This window comes from Scleropages formosus, chromosome 3 (assembly GCF_900964775.1).
Source record: "Scleropages formosus chromosome 3, fSclFor1.1, whole genome shotgun sequence".
NCBI lineage: Eukaryota > Metazoa > Chordata > Actinopteri > Osteoglossiformes > Osteoglossidae > Scleropages > Scleropages formosus.
In genome coordinates this window covers 40,505,598-40,528,165 of record NC_041808.1, presented here as the reverse complement: position 1 = coordinate 40,528,165, position 22,568 = coordinate 40,505,598, and the positions used below count along the sequence as shown (strand labels likewise).

At 41.7% G+C, this 22,568-nt stretch overlaps 1 gene segment (V, D, J or C); it reads left to right on the top strand.

Annotated features, from left to right (window-relative positions):
• The first annotated feature begins 20,122 nt into the window (after positions 1 to 20,122).
• LOC114910229 (immunoglobulin heavy variable 3-73-like) lies at positions 20,123 to 20,618 on the top strand. The segment is given in 2 exon segments: positions 20,123 to 20,191; positions 20,296 to 20,618. Coding segments are annotated over 2 exon segments (375 nt in total).
• Positions 20,619 to 22,568: the final 1,950 nt, after the last annotated feature.

The window sequence follows — 22,568 nt, the reverse complement described above, 5'->3', positions numbered from 1 at the left end:
GATGGTCCACAACATTGATGACCAACAAGAAACCATTAAAACAATTTAAGTAATGAAAAATTAACCTTATATTTATTTATGTGATGCCTTTGTCCAAGGATATGTACTGCATAATGTTTAGTCAGTATACTAAGGGACTTACAATTTTTTACATTGACATTACAATTACATTTATTCATTTAGCAGACGCTTTTCTCCAAAGCGACGTACATCTCAGCAAAAATACAATTTGTGCATTACATTAAGAGAAAGAGACATGGCTGCAGACATGTGATTCTTAAGTAAATCTAATTTGTTACTTTGCACTTGATGGATCGATGTTCATCGCTTGAGTAGGTGCGTAAAACGCAGAATAGCTGAATCCTGATAAGCAGGGTTTTAGCTTTGATACAGGTGGGTATTTTTCTGGAACAATTCAGGGTAAGTACCTTGCAGCTCAAGGGTTCCACACTGGGTCTTTCTGAATGTAAGGCAATGATGCTAACCACTGTGTTACCGACTGGCCTGCCTGATATTTACAATATCATATTTAAGTTAATGACCTGTATTAAAATGTTGATATTATCCCTCTTCTTTCAAGCAATACAACGCTGTAAAATGGACACATGCAGCAAATATTCATAACTGCCCTCTACAGGCTTGTTCAGCATCACCGCTACTGATCGCAACTCAAATAATTTATGAAACCGAGAGAGAATATGACATGTTCGATACCACTGCTAATCAACAAAGAATACATTATTTTCTGTTAAAAACAATGTCTATGCCCATAACTAAACTACAAAATATTAAGACCAAGGTTACTGAGACATGACATTCTATTTGACAGGATGCACCTGAATCCTGATCACACTGCAGATAAATACTGGTTGCTCTTATAACATGATAAATGACTTTACTCAAGGTTTCAAGAGCAGGGTTCTTCTTTGTACATGAATTGGGAGTTGATTGGTTTAAAGTCTGAGTCCCAACTCACTGAACATCTTTTGCTGTCCAAGTTTATCACATCTACACAGTACCCATGTGTTCAGAAAAAATCTTTAAGTAACACTGCAAAAATACTTCCCTTCACTGTAACAACAGGTGTTAATGGCCACTCTGTGTAACAGTTTACAATATAGTAAGAGTTGCGCCAGTGAATTACGGATGTGAATGAGATAAAGAATTAAACTCTGTGGTGGACAGTGCAGGGCATTATGAATGATTTTAAAATGAAATGCAGAACTGTACTGTCATTTTGCTTTAATACATATTGTCTTAATCTGCTGGAAGGTTGAACGGAAAACAATTTTAGAGATGCTTAAAGTACAATAGTACTTGGTGTTGTGCTGCTACTGAACTCTGGAGACTTGTATGCAAATCCAGCCTCTGCCTGCCTACTTAAGAGATGCTGCTTTTGACCCAAAACAGATTGAGTATCTCCATAACTCAGTGATGGCAAACACTCTCTCATATCTCCTGCTCATACTTATCCTCCCCAGTAAGGATTCTGTAAAAATAAACATTTAATTCACATCATTTAGAAACCAAAGTTGTCATCTCTGTTGATCCTTGTTTTCCTCTTTGTCTCACTGCCTCAGGTGTGAAATGTGAGGATCTGGAGTCCATCCCATCAACTCTGGTACAGAAGAAACCAGGGGAAATGCTCAGTTTGTCCTGTAAAGGTTCTGGATTCACATTTGGAAGCTATGGCATGCACTGGATACGACAACCTACTGGGAAGCCTCTGGAATGGATGGGAATTATCTGGTATGATGCCAGTAAAACAGTGTATGCGAAAAGTGTGGAGGGAAGGACAAAAATCACCGGGGACAATCCCAACAGCATGGTGTATCTGAAACTGTCTTGCCTGACAGCTGCAGACTCTGCTGTGTATTATTGTACAAGAGAAGTACAGTGACACAGTTTTGTGGTTGTGCTGTAGAAAAAGTGTTCAGAGTTCGAGGAACAGTCGAGGAAACACTTTAGGAAATATTATTATTCTTTCCACTCTGAACCATCCCTGCCCAGTGTGTTTTGAATCCCAAAATGTACTTCCCATAACTGCATTGCGAATCCCCAAAACAGAACAGCATTGAATATTTTTGTGAGATGGTCCATTGCTCGTTTGTAATGGAAACAAAGCCTTCCTGCAGTTTTCCAACTAATGAATGTATGTTTGGAAGATTCCAGTAATCTGACAGCCAGTGTAAGAGTGGAATCGGACACCCCTGCCCCCCAGCAAACTCTATACCCACCTGTAGGGGGCAGGACAAACCAGCATGTGGACCTAATGTCAGTAAAAACTGCCTTCTGTTTTTTCACTGAGGGGGTGTGGTGGCGCAGTGGTTTTGAATTTTGGCTTGTGCCTGCTTTCTGGTGGGTATGGGGTTCGAGTCCCTGTTGGGGTGCCTTGTGATGGACTGGCGTCCTATCCTGGCTGTGTCCCCTTCCCCTCCAGCCTAATGCCCTGTGTTGCTGGCTCAGGCTCCAGCTCTCTGCAACATTGCTTAGGACAAGCGGCTTCAGACTCTGGGTGTGAGTTTTCTCACTGTTCATTGGTGTCTCTTCTTGTTTCATATGCCTACTGTACAGGACTGTGGTCAGTCAAACCTTTGGAGCTGAGGTCTTTCGCTTGGTCTCAACCTTTTCTGGACCAGAGAGATTCGTCAGGTTCAGGTATTTCTATTCTTCTGTCTCCTTACCGATCTCTTAAACCTGCAAATTGCAAACTTCACAATCAACTGCAACATTCTTGTCACATGTCACCCAAAAAGGAATAAATATTCATGAATCTGGTCTTTATTTATCCTGTCAACTTTATCTCCATTTAAACAGGAAGGCTGAGGAAACCAGAGCACTCTGAGGAATACCCACCACACATACAGGTTCAACTCATTTGTCCTACACCGCCTATCAGAGCTCAGTGTTTTCACTTATTACATCTCGTACAGAGGAATCAGCAGACAGACAGGCTGAAAAATTATGAACATAATGTGTCTCCTTAAATCTGTGGAATATTTTATCTTTTTAAGATCTTGAAAATGCAAATATTGCTACAACACCAAACATTGATGTCATTCCCTGTCCTTACTGCAGCTCATAAAAAGTACCACTTAAGTAACATCTTTCAGCACAGCTTCACACTACCTGCCCCAGTTAATCTTAATGAAGAGCAGGACTGAGATGTTGAGGAACTCCTTGACCAGTAACTACATTTACATTGCATTTATTTAGCAGATGCTTTTGTCATTGAACTCTATGTAGTGTTATCAGCCCACACACCTAATTCACCAAGGTGACTTACACTGCTAGATATATTACTTACAATTGGTCACTCATCCATACATCAGCAGAACACACTCTTTGTCACTCACACACTATGGGTGAACCTGAACAGCATGTCTTGGGAGTGTAGGAGGAGAACAGAGCCCCTGGAGAACATGCAAACTCTGAAAACAGTGTATACAAACAAAGCAGTATAATTTAAAATGATCCAAGTACCACTGTCATTTGAAGCCATCACCAGATGGGAAGAACACACAAAATCATCTAAATGTCATGATCCCTGAGGATCAGACTCAGGATGAACATAGGGGGCGTCACCCCCGGAGCCACTCAGCCGCACCAACAGCGAGAGATTTCATACACTCCACTTCTAGGTCCGGGGAGAGCTCTTATCTCAGGTATCTAGGACTGTTTCATCTGTATTTTGCATTAAGGTGAAGTCAGACTGTTTAGTTTATCGGCAAAATATAATAATTACCTGTTTAACTTCCCTGTAGTGAAAGAGAGGGGTCCCTGAGTGTCACATCTTCAGAGGAAAATGTCACAGGGGATGGTCATTGTAACAGTTTCCAAATACCTGCCATACACCTGCACCTCATGAAAAACACAGTTTAAAGATAAAGACCTCCCTGCATTAATCTTTTTCAGAAACATCTCCTCTCTCTGCGCTCAGCTTTGCTCCTTCTTCTTTTCCTTTTGGATCTCAAAACTTGTTCTTCGAATCACAAAGATGACTCCTCAGGTTACGATGTTCAAATTAAAACCGTGACCCGTTGAATGTCGACCCTCACTTTTTGAACAACGACATTTTGGATCATGCCTTGAGCTCAACCAACCCCCTTGGATCTCGAAACCATGCTTTCCTCCTAAGTCTTTGTCAGTATCAATTGCCCATGACTGAAGTGTCTCTGTGGATAAATTTTTTTCTGTATTTTCAGAGAAGATGTACTACATTTGATGGAATCACCCCAGCAGTGGGTTAAATTTTTAAGTCAAACAAATTCTGCATTGTTTGAGAGTCCTGATCAGTCTGGTCAGACAAAACACATACTGACACAGAACATTAAACAACAACCCCAAAGTGATAATACTGTTTGATCAGATGACTCAGTTCATTCTTTAGTGCAGTCCTGTCTACAGTCCAGCAGCACAGTAAGTAAAGTTTCCTCCTTTATACCTGTAATTTACACACAGTTACTATAGTACCACACCCCCATTGTATGCAAACATGACTTAGTCCTGACTCTTAAATACCAGTGATGGACACAGACCCCAGCAGGAGACACTCATAGATCTTCACTCCAGTTCAGCTTCAGCACAAACATGTTCCCTGTGTCTCTGCTGTTACTGCTGGCAGCTGCTTCCTGTGAGTCTTTTTAAAAACTCCAAGTGGACTTCAATCTGTTATTTCAAAATTTAATTGTTTTGATGAATCAACTGGAGAGCAAATGAACTTTTATAAACTTCCAATTTCCATCTGGGTTTTGTAATGCACTGTTCAACAGGAAAAGAATAAATGAAATATCTGAATAAATATAAATGTAAAAAAATGAATTCACTTCAATTGATGAGGGAATTATAATGCAGTACTACCACTACCCAGAGGATGTCGCTCTAACAAAGGCTGTGAGAGGAGTATAGCAGTACATTTCTCATTTGGTCCACAGCACTGAGGTGCATTTCCTGACCCTGTACTGCATGACATTTTCTGGCCCACTGGGTGGTACTGACCAATAATTCTACATAATTTCCTACTGAAAATGAATAATCCATAATAATGATGCAGAATTGACTCAGTAATTTTTTTCTTTTGTTATTTTGTTCATTACTAAGGATTATTGAGCTTATTTAAGAATAATATACTATTACTCAGTCACTATCCATAACCGTTTGTCCGAATGCAGGGTCCTAGTGGTCTGAAACCTATTGTAGGGGAGTAGCAGTAGTATATAGGCACAGGCTGGTCAGGCTACTACTGAGGAGGCCAGTCTCAGGATACAGCTGAACCACCCGTACGCAAGCAAGCACACACACACACGCACACACTGACTGAAACCGCTTGTGCCGAGAAGGATCGCGGAGAACCGGAACCCAACTCAGCAACACGGGGCGCAAGGCCAGAGGGGGAGGGGACACACCTAGGACGGGACACCTATCTGTTGCACGGCACCGTAAGCCGGACTTGAACCCCAGACCTGCCAGAGAACAGGACCCGGCCAAACTTACTGTGCCACCACACCCCCCTACCACCCATACGGTATATTAGAAAAATAAATGTCACTGGAGGCTACTGTAAGAATGACACACACAGCCTTCTGCCACAAGAGGAGACCAACTACTTGTACAGTATATTATATCCATGTGACAGTGATGATGAAGTACAATGAGGATGAAGTGCCTGCTGTGAGACCTTCCATGTGGACCTGCCTACAGCTCTGAATCGTCCTTTTAAACTGAGTGTCACCTGTCCAGTCAGAGGGAGGAGTTCATGCAAACTGAGCTCTTCCTTCTGCATTTATATCTGTGCACTAAGCAAAGAGGGAACGAACGCCGAGATCTGGCTGCTTTAACTGACATTTTTACCACAATCACACACATTCACCATGACCTTCTTAACTGCTCTCCTCTTAATGACAACATGCTTAACAGGTACATTTTAATGACACATATAAGCTGCGTCTGCTCCTGAGTACTGAGATGGAGGTTTAATGTTTGTTTTCTTTCCACAGGTGTTACTGGTCAGACACTGACTCAGTCTGAAGCAGCAGTTAAAAAGCCTGGAGAATCTCATCGACTCACCTGTACATTCCCTGACTCATTCAGTAGCTATTATATAGGCTGGATCCGACAGCCTCCTGGGAAGCCATTGGAATGGATTGGCTATATTTATGACAGTAGCAGCACCTACTATGGCAGCTCTTTTAAAGGCAGATTCACCATCTCCAGAGACAACAACAAGAACCAGGTGTATTTACAGATGAACAACTTGAAGGATGAAGACACTGCAGTTTATTACTGTGCGAGAGACACAGTGAGTGGAGACACTGCAGGGCTGTACATTAACTGCTCCAGTACATCTCACACTGAGGGTCACTCAAGTGTGTCTCTGCAGCACTGTCTTGTTCTTCTTGTCCACATAGTAGAACTAGCTGAAAATGATTTCTGCTCTAGTTAACTAAAAAGAATATGAGCCGCTTGGAAGATTAATTAATCTACTGTACTGAAATATTTATGTCATTAATATTAAAATGTCCAGGTTAAAATGATTTTTTTTCCATCTGGCTTCTTTTTTTGAGCCCACTGAATAAACCACCCTGCTTTTCAGCTTAATCAAAGCAGATTTGTAATAATAGAATTCCACTCCACATTTTAGTTCTGAGCTCACATGCTGTGGAACAGATGTCCTCTCAACATCACATGTCCTCCCAGTTGAATTTCAGAAACTTTTTTTCAAGCCATTTTGTAACTATTCAGCTTCGCCCCTACTGTGTCAGTGGCCTTTTGTAAAGTCTTTCTCACTGTACTCCTGTTAAGAATTCAGTTTTGCAACATTTTCTTTAATAATTTAAAGTTTATTTTGTTTGGCTTTTGTATAATAAGTTTGTGTTATCAAAAATTCCACATTATTACTATTGTCTTCGTCAAACACTTCTTTATTACCAGTTCTGACATAATAAGCAATCTGGGAGAGAAACCCTTCGAAAACCATACATCAGCAGAATTTCATTTAAAATATAACAAAATGTAATTTATCAGTAATAACATTAGAAAAATTGGAATAGTACACACAAGCTTCCCCAAACAGTTTTATTTTTCACAGAGATGTGTTTTGGCAGATGCCTTCCTCAATGTACTTGTGTACTGTGTACTATCTACCCTGCTGATGTCTGTGACAGGTATTGACATCATACCTCATGGACCAACAGGAATTATATATTAATTATATTGTGAAAGGTGGGGCGTGGTGGTGCAGTGGGTTGGACCGGGCCCTGTTCTCCGGTGGGTTTGGGGTTCAAGTCCCGCTTGGGGTGCCTTATGGCAGACTGGTGTGTCCCTTATGCTCTATGTTACCGGGTATGCTCCGGTTCCCCGCGACCCTGTATGGGATGAGCGGTTCTAAAAATGTGTGTGTGTGTATTTTGAAAATAGATGCATTTCTCTGGTGGGGGGCGCGGTGGTGCATTAGGTTTGACCGGGTCCTGCTCTCTGGTGGGTCTGGGGTTCAAGTCCTGCTTGGGGTGCTTTGTGACGGATTTACGTCCCGTCCTGGGTGTCCCCCCTCCCCCTCCAGCCTTATGCCCTCTGTTGCGGGGTTTGGCTCCGGCTCCCCGCGACCCTGTATGGGACAAGCAGTTCCAGATGATCTGTGTGTGTGCATTTCTCTGACTGAATCAACTCAATTGCAGCGTGGGATGTTTGATACAAACACTTTCTCCAGAATGAAAACTTTACTTCAGTCAGAACCTGTCCATACTACATTATTCTGCAGTCTCAAAACTTGTTCAATATTGTTGCATTAACCCACGAGGAATTTTGAATTATTCATTAGAAATGATTCCGAATTAGAATACTTAAAATTCAAACTTCTATGGTGGACTATGACAGACTTCCCGATTTGAGAGAATTTCGGTGCAGTACAACCACTGGCCAGAAGATGTCACTGTAGGAAATACTCAGAGAAGTGTACAGTGTTGGGTACAGTATTGCTCATTAGCTCTATAGCAGGGAAGTGCAGTTTTGATGCAATACTGCCTGAAGTTTTATAACATAGTATAGGGACAACCAATAATTATCAATGAACTATCTTTAAGTAAAAATCCATGTTTTATGAAGCATTAACAACTCAATAACTGCACTGACTCTGTTACCTGATGAGCGTAATGTAAAATATTGGAGTTTTTATTGATTAAAAGCTATCATCAAAAATTGTTAGGCACAGGGTAACTGTGAAACTCAAGAAAACATTTGCATATAAAACAGTTTAATGATCTGTTAGAGAGGGGCGCGGTGGCGCAGTGGGTTGGACCGGGTCTTGCTCTCCAGTGGGTCTGGGGTTTGAGTCCTGCTTGGGGTGCCTTGCAGCAGACTGGCATCCCGTCCTGGGTGTGTCCCCTTCCCCTCTGGCCTTATGCCCTGTTTTGCCGGGTAGGCTCCGGTTCCCCGCGACCCTGTATGGGACTAGAGGTTCAGAAAGTGTGTGTGTGAGATCTGTTAGATTCCAGCAGTCTGGAGAACTGTGGACTGAGATCCAGGAGTAAAGGCACATGGAACTACATTCACAAATGTACGTAAAGTTCAAATGGAGCATTTGTTCAACTCTGCGAAGAGGCTCATCCCTGCATTTTTGAAATGTATGTGCAACATTCTTTCGAGTTATGCAGCTGGATACTTTCACCCAAATAAAAAACTGTAAAAATCTTCTTTATTTATGGTAGAACAGCTGTAGAAAAGAATGACACTGGTAAACTTCAGCTAACAAGTAGAACTTAACCACAACACTACATGCTTCCTCTGCCGAGGAAAACACACCATGTTTTTGAGTTTTTACAAAGTAGAGCTCAACAATGAACATTTTCAGGTGCTCAGTGCATCATGGGACAGGTGAGAGAGACCACTGTGATAATGACACACACAGCCTCCTGGCACAAAGTAAGACTAACCATCTGTACAGTATATCATTTTACGGATTGATGAGCCTTAAGAATGTGTTTTGCTTGAACTACATACTTCAGCGTTCCCCCGTGGACCTACTAGAAACAGGTTCAGGAGTCGGGGTAAAAGAAACAGATTCTCTATTAACTGTGTCCGTGTCTTTTTCAGCGGTCTTAACAAAGACGTTCCAGACAGTACTGAGTCACTCATGAACAGTGGAGAGTTCAACTAAGACGCTCCCAGCCCCCCTCCACTTCACCCAACAGTTAAGGCTCTACCCCCAGAACTCCCAAGAACTCCCCTCGTGACGAACTGTGCATGAACAATAAAACAACCAATCAAAACGGAACACCAAACTACGTACAGAAATAAACATTAATCATAACTATTTACACAGAGCTATTTCAGCTCCCTCCAGCGCCATCACAACACTATTAATCAATCGCTATCCATAACCGATTATGTAAAGGCTAGGTCAGAGTGGCCTGGAGCAAAGAGGCTCATCCCTGCTATGAAGATGTATTATGGTATTAATAATAAATCTGTCACCATTCATTTACATTTGAATAATTTGATTTCATCACCATTGAATTTGTTGAAAGACAGGTGCTTTGCTTTTCCTTTGTGCTTTATACAAATAACATTGAGCTAAAACATCAGTAATTCTTTAAAAATATCCTTCCTCTTCTTTAGCTTTTTTACAGTGATCAGAAAATGTTGCAGTACAGTAATAAGTTTTCTGCCGACACGATGAGGCCATAAGCTAATCTTGCAGATATCTCTGCCCATATCTCACAACACTCTCTATAGAGCTCCTGACCAAGTTATGATGCGATTTTCTTTGCACTACAACAACTCCCTTCTATCTGGTCTTCCAGCTTCTGGCTTCAAGCCTCTTCAGCTGATCTGGAATGCTGCTGCAGGAGTTGTGTTCCACCTGCCAAAACATTCCTGTACACCTCCCTTCCTCATTTCACTCCATGACTGTTTGTATCAAGTTCAACACTCTGCTCACAGCCTTTAAAATGGTCAAAGGATTTGCCCTCCAGTACTTTCAAGGCCTGATCACTCTCTTCACCCCATCAAGAGTGCAGAGGTCCTCCAGCTCTGACGACTTGGTGGTCTCATGATTGAGGGTCGCAACTATCTCTTTTTTTCATATGAATTCAATATGCAGCTATTCATGAAATGTGCACCGGTACAAATAGTGGCACTGGTGAGCCTGGGCTTTAAGAATCACCTATCTACATTTATAACTCTTATCTGGTGATGAAATCCGCTTCTCTTAACTATGAGCTGCATGTTGTTGTTACTTTATCCTGTATTTTATTAGAATATAAATTAATGGAAAATGAAAGCTCAGTGACTCTTCAGTGACGAATGTTCGAAAATTTATATATCTCCTCAAATGAATACCAGAAAAGTTGAAGGTCAGTTGACTTTTTAGAGAAATGTTACATCGACACACATCACATATTATGCACTCGTCCTCATGCAAAACTGTTCTCCCTCCTCCCACCTCCCTATTAAAGAGCAGCTGTGAGTCTCTGACCCTCAGTCACCTTGAGGACTGGAGAGTTGAGAAGAACAGCCCATTTCCATCACCAGCCATGTTCCCTGTAGCTCTGCTGCTGCTGCTGGCAGCTGTTTCCTGTGAGTCTCTGCCTTTGGTACATGGAGGGTAAACAGACTCTTCAAGGCCATTTCAGATACTGACTCTCTCATGTTGAACCCACATTTCTCTCTCTGTAGGTGTTCAGTCTCAGGTTGTTCTCACTCAGCCGGAATCAGAGATGGGATCTCCAGGAGGTTCCCTCACGTTAAAATGTGCCTGCAGTGGATTTAGTGTTGGGAGCACTAACATGCACTGGATCAGACAGGCTCCTGGAAAAGGACTTGAGTGGATCATCTTTTACTACTACTCTGATTCATACAATTCTGATTCAGTTTTCAGCGCAGTCCGTACAGGGCAGATTCCGGGCATCTAAAGACAGCTCTAATCTGTACCTGCACATGATGCAGCTGAAAACTGAAGACACTGCAGTTTATTACTGTGCGAGAGACACAGTGAGTGGAGACACTGCAGGGCTGTACAATAACTGCTCCAGTACATCTCACACTGAGGGTCACTGATGTGTGTCTCTGCAGCACTGTCTTGTACTTCTTGTCCACATAGTAGAACTAGCTGAAAATGGTATCTGCTCTAGCTAAAATTAATAGAAACCCCTTAAAAGAAAAATGTATCTACTGTACTGAAATATATATGTTATGAAAATTAAACTGTCCAGATGAAGAGCTTGTTGAAGTTGTCCCCCCTACAAACAACACAAATGAAGAAAACCTTCGTTAGTGCTACGTTTGTGCCTTAAAACAACCGTTCACTGTCAGTCCCTGACCTCCTCTGGAGCAGTGGTGAAGAGACCTGGAGACTCAGTGAAACTGTCCTGTACGGCGTCTGGGTTCTCCATGAGCAGCTACTGGATGCACTGGATCCGTCAGCCACCAGGGAAAGGACTGCAGTGGATTGGGTTCATTGACACTGGTACTGGCACTACCTTCTCAGAGTCCTTCATGGGCCAGTTTTCCATCACCAAACACTGTACTTGGAGGTGAAGAGCCTGAAACCTGAAGACACTGCAGTTTATTACTGCGCTCAAGACCCACAATGAGAGCAGAAACTGCAGGGATGTACAGTAACTTCCCCTTTAGATCATGGTCCATGTTACCTTACTGAACCATGTCTGTTTGTGTTGTCTCGGTCACCCTTTCTGTCCACACACCAGCTGCTCCTCCACTTTGGGACAACAGAATCACCATACTGAGTGCTCTGCAGGAGTGGAGTGGATACACACCTTCACACTACCTGCCCCAGGCCACTTTGTCGTAATGAAGAGCAGGACTGAGACACTGAAGAGCTCCTTGACCAGCAACTAAGCTGTGAGTTTTAGTTTGTTTAGTTTGTACATATTTGGTCTTTCCCTCCTGAGTTTACGTTTTGGATTGCATTAGGGGATATTTCCCTGGATTAGTTAATATTACTTTCTTAATTAAAACCTTGACTTTGGGAAAAGTTTGCTGTCGCTTGTGTTTGTCCTGCCCATGTGGTCACTTCTGCCTCACAGCTGCTTACAAAGTAGACTGTAAAAGTAATCATTGCAAAATCATTGTGTAAAGCATTATTTTTGTGATTTTTTTTAAAAAATGAACATAGACAACCATATATTGCTAACTAAAATGAAATAAGCACAATGTATCAACTTATGAATAACAAATTCATTATCCAAAACCCAATGGCTTTATTTCACAGGCTCATATTTTACTTTTTTACATTTATTTTGAATGCGAGAAGATGACCTGCTATATGCAGTGCAGTAAAATTTGAATTTGAGCATTATTACAGCACAGAACTGATCTTTCAGGCAGAACTGAGAATGTCAGTCTAACATTTAAGTGTCACGTTCACGCCCACAAACCAATTGACAGCACCTGACTTCAGTTCCTGACTAACTGCTCACCCTTTAAAAGACCCTCCTCAGCACCCAGACCTTTGTGGAATCTCATCATGGAGAAATGTGTGGAAAATGATTCTTTATGTGCAATCCACTTGAAACTTTATTTACCAACAGTAGTTTCAAAATGATCAATGTACCAGTGTTATAAGACCCCATTCTGAACTGGGAGGAATGCAGAGAACCACCTGGAGAGAAGACGCCCATCTGTACCCTCCAGTACAGACAGATTTCACTCAACTGGGGTTAAAAAGAAGGGAATCGGGTGTTGAGAGGTTTCTTAGGGTTTCCTTGACAAATCAGTCCTTACTTGCTCAGCAATGACTTGTTAAATTACAGTATTTAGTAATATATAGTTTTAAATATACGGTTTCAGTGACAACTTGTTCGTTCATCATCATCATCAGCAGTTTAGATCGAGGATGACTGGTGGTACCTCTGTTACCGCGTAAGTTAAATTACACACACACACACACATTCTGAACCGCTTGTCCCATGTGGGGTTGGAGCCTGCCCAGCAACACAGGGCATAAGGCCAGAGGGGACACACCCAGGACAGGACACCAGTCCGCAGCAAGGCACCCCAAGTGGGACTCGAACCCCAGACCAACTGGAGAGCAGAACCTGGCCCAACCCACCACACCCCGTTAATTTAAATTATCACACACACATTTTCTGAGCCATTTGTCCCATACAGGGTCACAGGGAACCAGAGCCTACCCAGTAATACAGGGCGTAAAGCCAAAGGGGGAGGGGAGACACCCAGGACGGGACGCCAGTCTGCCGCAAGGCACCCCAAGCGGGACTCGAACCTCAGACCCACCGAAGAGCAGTACTGTGGTCCAACCCACTGCGGCACCGCACCCCTTAAATTATTTCAGGAAAACTTAGTTGTAGGACAGTTGAATCAAGCAGGTAGCCAGAGATTTCACACACTTTGGTTCAGGGAGAGCTCCAATCTGAGGAATCTAGGACTGTGGCACCGTTATATTCTATTAAGGTGAAGCCAGAACTGTTTACATTGTTGGAAAAATATAATTACATGTTTAACTTTCCCTGCAGTGAAAGAGAGGTGTCCCTGTATCTCAATCTTTCCACATGAAAACCTCCCCGTTACTCCTAACAAACATTGTCCCGTTACTGTAGTACCACACCACCAGTGTATGCAAACCTGACTTAGTCCTGACTCTTAAATACCAGTGATGGACACAAACCCCAGCAGGAGACACTCATAGATCTTCACACCAGTTCAGCTTCAGCACAAACATGTTCCCTGTGTCTCTGCTGTTACTGCTGGCAGCTGCTTCCTGTGAGTCTTTTTTAAACTCCAAGTGGACTTGAACATGTCATGTATTTTTAAAATTTTCTCTTTATTTCATTCAGATTCTGTTTGTCTTGGAAATTTTTATCACGAAACTACATCAGAATATGAGAAGGAGTTTCCAACTGTTTTGATGAATTCTTTCCTCTGTCCAGGTGCCCAAGGTGATGTAGTTCTGACTGAGTCTGGTGGTCAGGTGGTCAGTCCAGGAGAGAAACTCATTCTCACCTGTACTGGCTCTGGTTACACATTTAAAGACTATGATATGAGCTGGGTGAGACACCTGCTACAAAAAGGCCTGGAATGGACTTCATACATCAGTGCATATAGTGGAAGCATCAAGTACTACTCAGAGTCTATGAAAGGAAGATTCTTCATGAAGGGCAATGACAGGGCCACCATCACCCTGGAAATGAACGACTGAAAAGCTGAAGACACAGCTGTGTATTACTGTGCAAGAGACTCACAGTGAGACAAGTGAGACAGAGACTTGCACAAAAACAGCACAAGGAGAGGAAGGTGTGAGAGGGGGTAACTGCTTCTCTAACTCACGGTCTGTTTAGATACCTGTATATGGATCAATGTTGAATATAAATACTTTTAGATTGAAATACTTCCAAAGAGGGGTGCAGTGGCCAGGTCCTGCTCTCCGGTGGGTCTGGGGTTCGAGTCCCGCTTGGGGTGCCTTGCGACGGACAGGTGTCCCATCCTGGGTGTGTATCCACCCCCTCCGGCCTTGTGACCTGTATTACCGCAACCCTGCACGAGACCAACGATTTCAGACAGTGTGTGTGTGTGTGTACTTCAAAAATGTTTATTGTATTTATTGCTGCTTTAACTCTTAAGGAATTTTAATATGTACTTTAATTAGAATTAATTAATTGTCATATATTCTAAACTGCGTAAAAATGTTTAAAACATTCTGGCCGAACAGGAATTTACATGTTTAAATGTTTTGATGATACAGCTGGAAAGCAAATAAAGTCTTTTTTAAGGTTTTTAACTACCAACTTTCATTTGGTTTTTGCAATACACTGTTGTGTTTTTTGTGAGAAACATCTCTGCTAAACAAATGAATTAACTTCATTTGATGAGGGAATTATAGCGCAGTACTACCATTGGCCAGAGGATGTCGCTCTAAGAAAGACTATGAGAGGAGTACCCTATCCAAGTGGGGTTGCAGCAAACCAGAGCCTAACCCAGCAGTGCAGGGTGCCAAGTCAGAGAGGATGCACCTAGAGCAGGACACCAGTCCATCACATAGCACCCCAAGCAGGACTTGAAGCCCAGACCCACCAGAAAACAGGGACCGGGCAAACCTGCTGTGCCGTTGCACTACTATGCCCCCTTGGAGAAGTGAGCAGTGTCTTTCTTATTAGTTCTACAGCACTGAGGTGCATTTCCTGACCAGGTATTGCATTGCATTTTGTGGACCACTGGGTGGGAATGACCAAGAATTATACATAATTTACTATTTTTAATTTGAAATTCATAAATATGATGCACAATTGACTCAACAATTTTGTTCATCATTACTAAGCATTAATGAGCTTAATTAAGAATGGATTGTATGCTGATACTCAATCACTATCCATAACCACTTAGAAAAAGGCAGGGTCATAGTGGTCCAGACCCTATTGTAGGGGACAAATAGGAATATATGGAGACAGGCTGGTGAGGCTACTACCTTGGAGGCCAGTATAAGGATACAGTCGAACCACCTGTACAGTATATTATATCCATGTGACAGTGATGATGAAGAATAATGAGGATGAAGTGCCTGCTGTGAGACCTTCCATGTGGACCTGCCTACAGCTCTGAATCCTCCTTTTAAACCGAGTGTCACCTGTCCAGTCAGAGGGAGGAGTTCATGCAAACTGAGCTCTTCCTTCTACATTTATATCTGTGCACTGAGCAAAGAGGGAACAAATGCTGAGTTCTGGCTGCTTTAACCGACATTTTACCACAATCACACACATTCACCATGACCTTCTTAACTGCTCTCCTCATAATGACAACATGCTTAACAGGTACATTTTAATGACACATATAAGCTGTGTCTGCTCTTGAGTACTGAGATGGAGGTTTAATGTTTATTTTCTTTCCACAGGTGTTACTGGTCAAACACCGACTCAGTCTGAAGCAGCAGTTAAAAAGCCTGGAGAATCTCATCGACTCACCTGTACAGCCTCTGGCTTCACTTTCAGTAGCTATTACATGCACTGGATCCGACAGCCTCCCGGGAAGCCACTGGAATGGATTGGCTATATTAGCAGTGGCAGTGGCAGTAGCACCAACTATGGCAGCTCTTTTAAAGGCAGATTCACCATCTCCAGAGACAACAGCCAGAACCAGCTGTATTTACAGATGAACAACTTGAAGGATGAAGACACCGCAGTTTATTACTGTGCGAAAGACACAGTGAGTGGAGACACTGCAGGGCTGTACAATAACTGCTCCAGTACATCTCACACTGAGGGTCACTCAAGTGTGTCCACGCAGCACTGTCTTGTCTTTCTTGTCCACATAGTAGAACTAGCTGAAAATGATTTCTGCTCTAGTTAACTAAAAAGAATGTGAGCCGCTTGGAAGATAAATTAATCTACTGTACTGAAATATTTATGTCATTAATATTAAAATGTCCAGGTTAAAATGATTTTTTTTCCATCTGGCTTCTTTTTTAGAGTCCATTGAATGAACCGCCCTGCTCTTCAGCTTAATCAAAGCAGATTTTTAATAATAGAATTCCACTCCACATTTTAGTTCTGAGCTCACATGCTGTGGAACAGATGTCCTCTCAACATCACATGTCCTCCCAGTTGAATTTCAGAAACTTTTTTTCAAGCCATTTTGTAACTATTCAGCTTCGCCCCTACTGTGTCAGTGGCCTTTTGTAAAGTCTTTCTCACTGTACTCCTGTTAAGAATTCAATTTTGCAACATTTTCTTTAATAATTTAAAGTTTATTTTGTTTGGCTTTTGTATAATAAGTTTGTGTTATCAAAAATTCCACATTATTACTGTTGTCTTCGTCAAACACTTCTTTACTACCAGTTCTGACATAATAAGCAATCTGGCAGAGAAACCCTTCGAAAACCATACATCAGCAGAATTTCATTTAAAATATAACAAAATGTAATTTATCAGTAATAACATTAGAAAAATTGGAATAGTACACACAAGCTTCCCCAAACAGTTTTATTTTTCACAGAGATGTGTTTTGGCAGGATGCCTTCCTCAGTGTACTTGCATACTGTGTCTTATCTGTACTGCTGATGTCTGTGACAGGTATTGACATCATACCTCATGGACCAACAGGAATTATATATTAATTATATTTTAAAAGGTGGGGCGCGGTGGTGCAGTGGGTTGGACCGGGTCCTGCTCTCTGGTGGGTCTGGGGTTCAAGTCCTGCTTGGGGTGCTTTGTGACGGATTTACGTCCCGTCCTGGGTGTGTCCCCTCCCCCTCCAGCCTCATGCCCTCTGTTGCTGGGTTTGGCTCCGGCTCCCCGCGACCCTGTAGGGAACAAGCAGTTCCAGATGATCTGTGTGTGTGCATTTCTCTGACTGAATCAACTCAATTGCAGCGTGGAATGTTTGATACAAACACTTTCTCCAGAATGAAAACTTTACTTCAGTCAGAACCTGTCCATACTACATTATTCTGCAGTCTCAAAACTTGTTCAATATTGTTGCATTAACCCACGAGGAATTTTGAATTATTCTTCAGAAATAATTCCAAATTAGACGACTTAAAATTCAAGCTTCTATGGTGGACTATGGTAAAGACTTGCCGATTTGAGAGAATTAAGCTGCACTACAACCACTGGCCAGAAGATGTCACTGTAGGAAATACTCAGAGAAGTGTACAGTGTTGGGTACAGTATTGCTCATTAGCTCTATAGCAGGGAAGTGCAGTTTTGATGCAATACTGACTGCAGTTTTATTACATAGTATAGGGACAACCAATAATTATCGATGAACTATTATTAAGTAAAGGGGGTATGGTGGTGCTGTGGGTTGGACCGGGTACTGCTCTCTGGTGGGTCTGGGGTTCGAGTCCCGCTTGGGGTGCCTTGCGACGGACTGGCGTCCCGTCCTGGGTGTGTCCCCTCCCCCTCTGGCCTTACGCCCTGTGTTGCCGGGTAGGCTCCGGTTCCCCCGTGACCCCGTATGGGACAAGCGGTTCTGAAAATGTGTGTGTGTGTGTGTGTATTGGTGCAGTATATTGTATATATACTGTAATTCAACAAATGTTAATTACATAGAGACGCATGGAATCTAACAGTAACCTTTCATGTTGCAGATTTTTTGTTCAATGTTTTCCTCTATAAGAAGAACGCTGTGATACTGAAAATAGCTATGTAATATTTTTTATTTTGTACTAATGTATTATTGCAATCAGTTCAGTACTAATTAACCTTGAAGGTTATTTAACATCTAGGAACAATAATGAAGAGGACTTCCCAGCAGTCTATTGAAACCTCTGGAAAGGAATATACAAAGTTACCCTCTACTGTACTGCTACAAATGCGAAATCACACAAAGTCACAGGTCACACAGACACTAAATTCAAGACACATTTAAATTTTAAACCTTACTACTCAATTTTTTTTAATACAGTTTACTTGTGTTTAAATCTACAGGTATGCGCTGCTTTACAACGTTTCGGGCAGTGACGGACTGAAAAATTCAAATCAATCAAAAGAGCAAATCAAAGAGTGATGTCGTATGCGTCGTACCATGATGCATCGCTTACGTTTTAAGCATGTTTTACAAACAAACCAATTGCGCTGCCACTCCCAGATATATGAAAGTATATACGATTTATGTATAGTACATAATACATGATGATGATAATAAACAACTGTTACTGGTTTATGTATTTACTGTACAGTAGTTTTTAATTGTTATTTTAGACTGTACTCTTTCTACTTAAGAAAGTTCCGGAATGTAAGGCAGTACTGTACACTCTATGGTGTTCGCTCAACAACAAAGTCGAACTGCTACTGGTTTCACAGAACGTAACCCCGTCGCTAAGTGGCACATACCTGTATTTAAAAATGTGGGGGAAAAAAAACTGTTGTACAGAACATAAAACATTATACACCTGACATTCAGTGCAAGACCCTGACAGCTGGTTATTGAAAGATCATTAACAGTAGAATAGCTGATATGAGATACGCCAGTCCTGTTACATTTTTCTTAGGTTTTACCTATAAAATCACCACTCAAAAATTTCAATTTAAAATCATGAAAAGCCATGGAGTTGGGAGAGTAGGAAAAAATCTTGATCAAAATTAGCTATAAATGCACATACAGATGCGCGCATCTATGTCCAACTAACAAAATTCCAGAAATACAAAGTACATTTTGTTAAATTTCAAATACACCATTAATGACTTCTGTGTTTCAGGATAAATGCATGATCCATACATTATAAACTTTTCAGAACTTTTTAACAATGTCACATAAGTGAGGTGTCCTGTTTCTCATGACTCTCTTCCCCTGTTTCACACATACAGTGAAAGAGTATGTGTTACACACAGGGGCTGCACACCAGAGGTGGGACCCAAGTGTGGGATCTTTCACTTTTAAGCTCAAGGGGCAAAGCAATTCTCGTGGTCGGGGACACGCGTGGATCCAGAATCGAGGCGCAAGCATTGGTCTGAGGGATGATCCGAGGTCGTGGTCGATAAGGCAAGGAAAAGGTCGAAACTGTGGGAAGCAGGGCTCAGTGACAAGGAGGTGGACAAGGGAGCAAGGAAGGGGGGACACTAGGTGAAGATCAGGCAAAGCAAAGGTAAAGTTAAAGACCACAGGTGGGACGGTTGCCTCATATGAGATTCCATGACCTGGGAGCGGTGGAGTGGCTCCTTTTATACTCTGTCCTGCTGATCATAGCCAGGTGCTTGTGTCTGGCGAGTGGTCGTGGATGTGACAGTATGTTAGTGACCAAGTTCAGGGAATTTAATTTTTAAATTTATATAAATAAGCACTTTGTAGGGATTCTGAAAAAAACTTTCCATAATAACTGTTAGCTATTTAATATTAATTAACTCAAAGTAAGTGAACCTGTTCTTTGTCAGTAACTGCTCATCAAATGACACAGACTGAGAAAATGTGGCAGAGCTCTGATTTTACCTATAGCAGTGTACTATTTTTACTGACCAAGTATTAGTGAATTAATGTAAACAATCTAGTTCTTATTCAACATGAATAATTACACGACAGTGTACAGGAGCAGCAGTGAAGACGTTTTCAAAACAGCATCTATTTAAAGCTGTAGGGGGGTCTATGCAAAGTTATCCTCCACTGTGCTGCTATAAAAATCAGAATCACATACAGTATCAGGACATACTGACACCACTTGTTCTGTCATACTGGACAATGGAACTGAGTATTGTTGGGAGTTTAATCTTCATACTGGGGTCTCTGCAAGGTAGGACTGGAGAAATTAGAACTGCAATGCAATATTGTAAATGTACTGGATACACAGATGAATTTCAAAGTATTGAGTAAACTGTGACATGTTGGTTTTTACAGGGATCCACTGTGATGACATAAGGTTGGATCAGTCACCTCCTAAGGTGAAGAGACCAGGAGAGTCTGTCAAGCTGTCCTGTGTCATTTCTGGGTTTCAAATGACAAACTACTACATGCACTGGATACGACAGAAAGCAGGTGGAGGACTGGAGTGGATTGGAAGAGTAAACTCTGGTAGTACATATGATCCAGACTATGCAGCGTCCCTGAAAGGACAGTTCACCCTGACTGAGGACGTCTCCAAAAGCACACAGTACTTGGAGGCCAAGAGTCTGAAAGCAGAGGACACGGCTGTTTATTACTGCGCTCGAGAGTCACACTGACTCCTCTCAGTTCAGCAGCTGTACAAAAACCACGAGCTGCAAAACAAGTGCATGTAAAGTAATTCTTCTTTATTCAGTTATATTTGTACTTTCTAATGGATATTTAAAAAAAAACATTTTAACAAAGTGATTATTAATTTTTTAAGAACTTAATCGGATCATTACAGTCCTAGGGGTTACTCTGTGTGGCACACCTGGGCTGCAAGACAGAGGACAGGGAAGGTAGGGAGACTTTAACACAACTTGTGCCACAATCTGTCACACTACAAGTCACACATCTTCCGATTCCTGTGTTTTATTCTGTGCCTCTCCTTCGATTCTTCCAAAAGACTTTTCCAGATCACTCAATTCACTGTTCATCAAGCAACAAGACAGTGAAAACACTATAAAAGTGAATAGTATTTACCAACAGTAATTTCAAAATGATCAATATGCCAGTGTTATATGAATCCATCCTGAACTGGGAGGAATGCAGAGAACCACCTGGAGAGAAGATGTCCGTCTGTACCCTCCAACACAGACAGATTTCACTCATCTGGGGTAAAAAGAAGGGAATCAAGTGTTGAGAGGTGTCTTAAGGTTTCCTTGACAAATCAATCCTGACTTGCTCTGCAACGACTTATTAAATTACTATATCTAGTAATATGTAGTTTTAAATATGTAGTTTCAATGACAACTTGTTTCTTCATCAGCGGTTTAGATCGAGGATGACTGGTGGTACCTCTGTTGCCTCGTAAGTTAAATTATTTCAAGAAAACTTAGCTGTAGGACAGTTGAATCAAACAGGTAGCCAGAAATTTCACACACTTTGGTTGAGGGAGAGCTCCTATGTGAGGAATCTAGGACTGTGGCACCGTTATATTCTATTAAGGCGAAGCCAGAACTGTTTACATTGTTGGAAAAATATAATTCCATGTTTAACTTTCCCTGCAGTGAAAGAAAGGGGTCCCTGTATATGAATGCTTCCACATGAAAACCTCCCCGTTACTCCTAACAAACATTGTCCCGTTGCTTCTTCTAAGCTTCGTTCTATTATTTCTGCTCCAGTGTTTTTGTTTATGGCTTTTTGGCTTCAAAGAATTCCCTGTGAAGAATTCCTTAATGAAAAAATTTGCCATTTTTCACCCTCTGTCAGAGTGAAAAACCAAGTATAGTGTGTGACCCCTGTGATGTAACTCATCTCTCACAGGGTATAAGGTTTAATTCCACATGGTGTAGTGAAGATGCTGTTTCCTGTGCTACAGTTAAGGGGCAGCATTTTTCTACATTTTTCGGCATCACTGCTGTTGATCTCGGAACTAGCAGAGAAAGTTCACCTGCAGACTTTGCAGAGTCAACAAATTGAACAAACACATTTTATGTTCTTATGCTGGTATTTAGACTCTTTCTGAGATCTTGTACAGTTTTTTTTCCAACATTTTCTAATAACTCTTCATCGGTATCAGTTGCCCATGACTGAATTGTCTCTGTGGACAAATTTCTCTCTGTATTTTTGGAAAAGATGCACTACATTTGGATGGAATCATCCCAGTGGGGGGTGAAATTTTTGACTGATTTTGCATTGTTTGAGTCCTGATCAGTCTGGTAAAACAGAACACATACTGACACAGAACATTAGTTAAAATCCCCAAAAAGATAAAACTGTTTGATCAGATGACTGATTTAATTCTTTAGTTCAGTCCTGTCCACAGTCTGACAGCACATTACATTTAGCAGACACTTTTCTCCAAAGCAACTTCCAATGAACTCAATGTAGTGTTATCAGCCCACACACCTTATTCACCAAGGTAAATTACACTGCTAGATACACTATTTACAAGGGGTCACTCATCCATACATCAGTGGAACACACTCTGTCACTCCCACACTATAGTAGAACCTGAAAAGCATGTCCTTGGAGTGTGGGAGGAAAGCCACACAGACAGATCATGCAAACTCGATACAGACAGA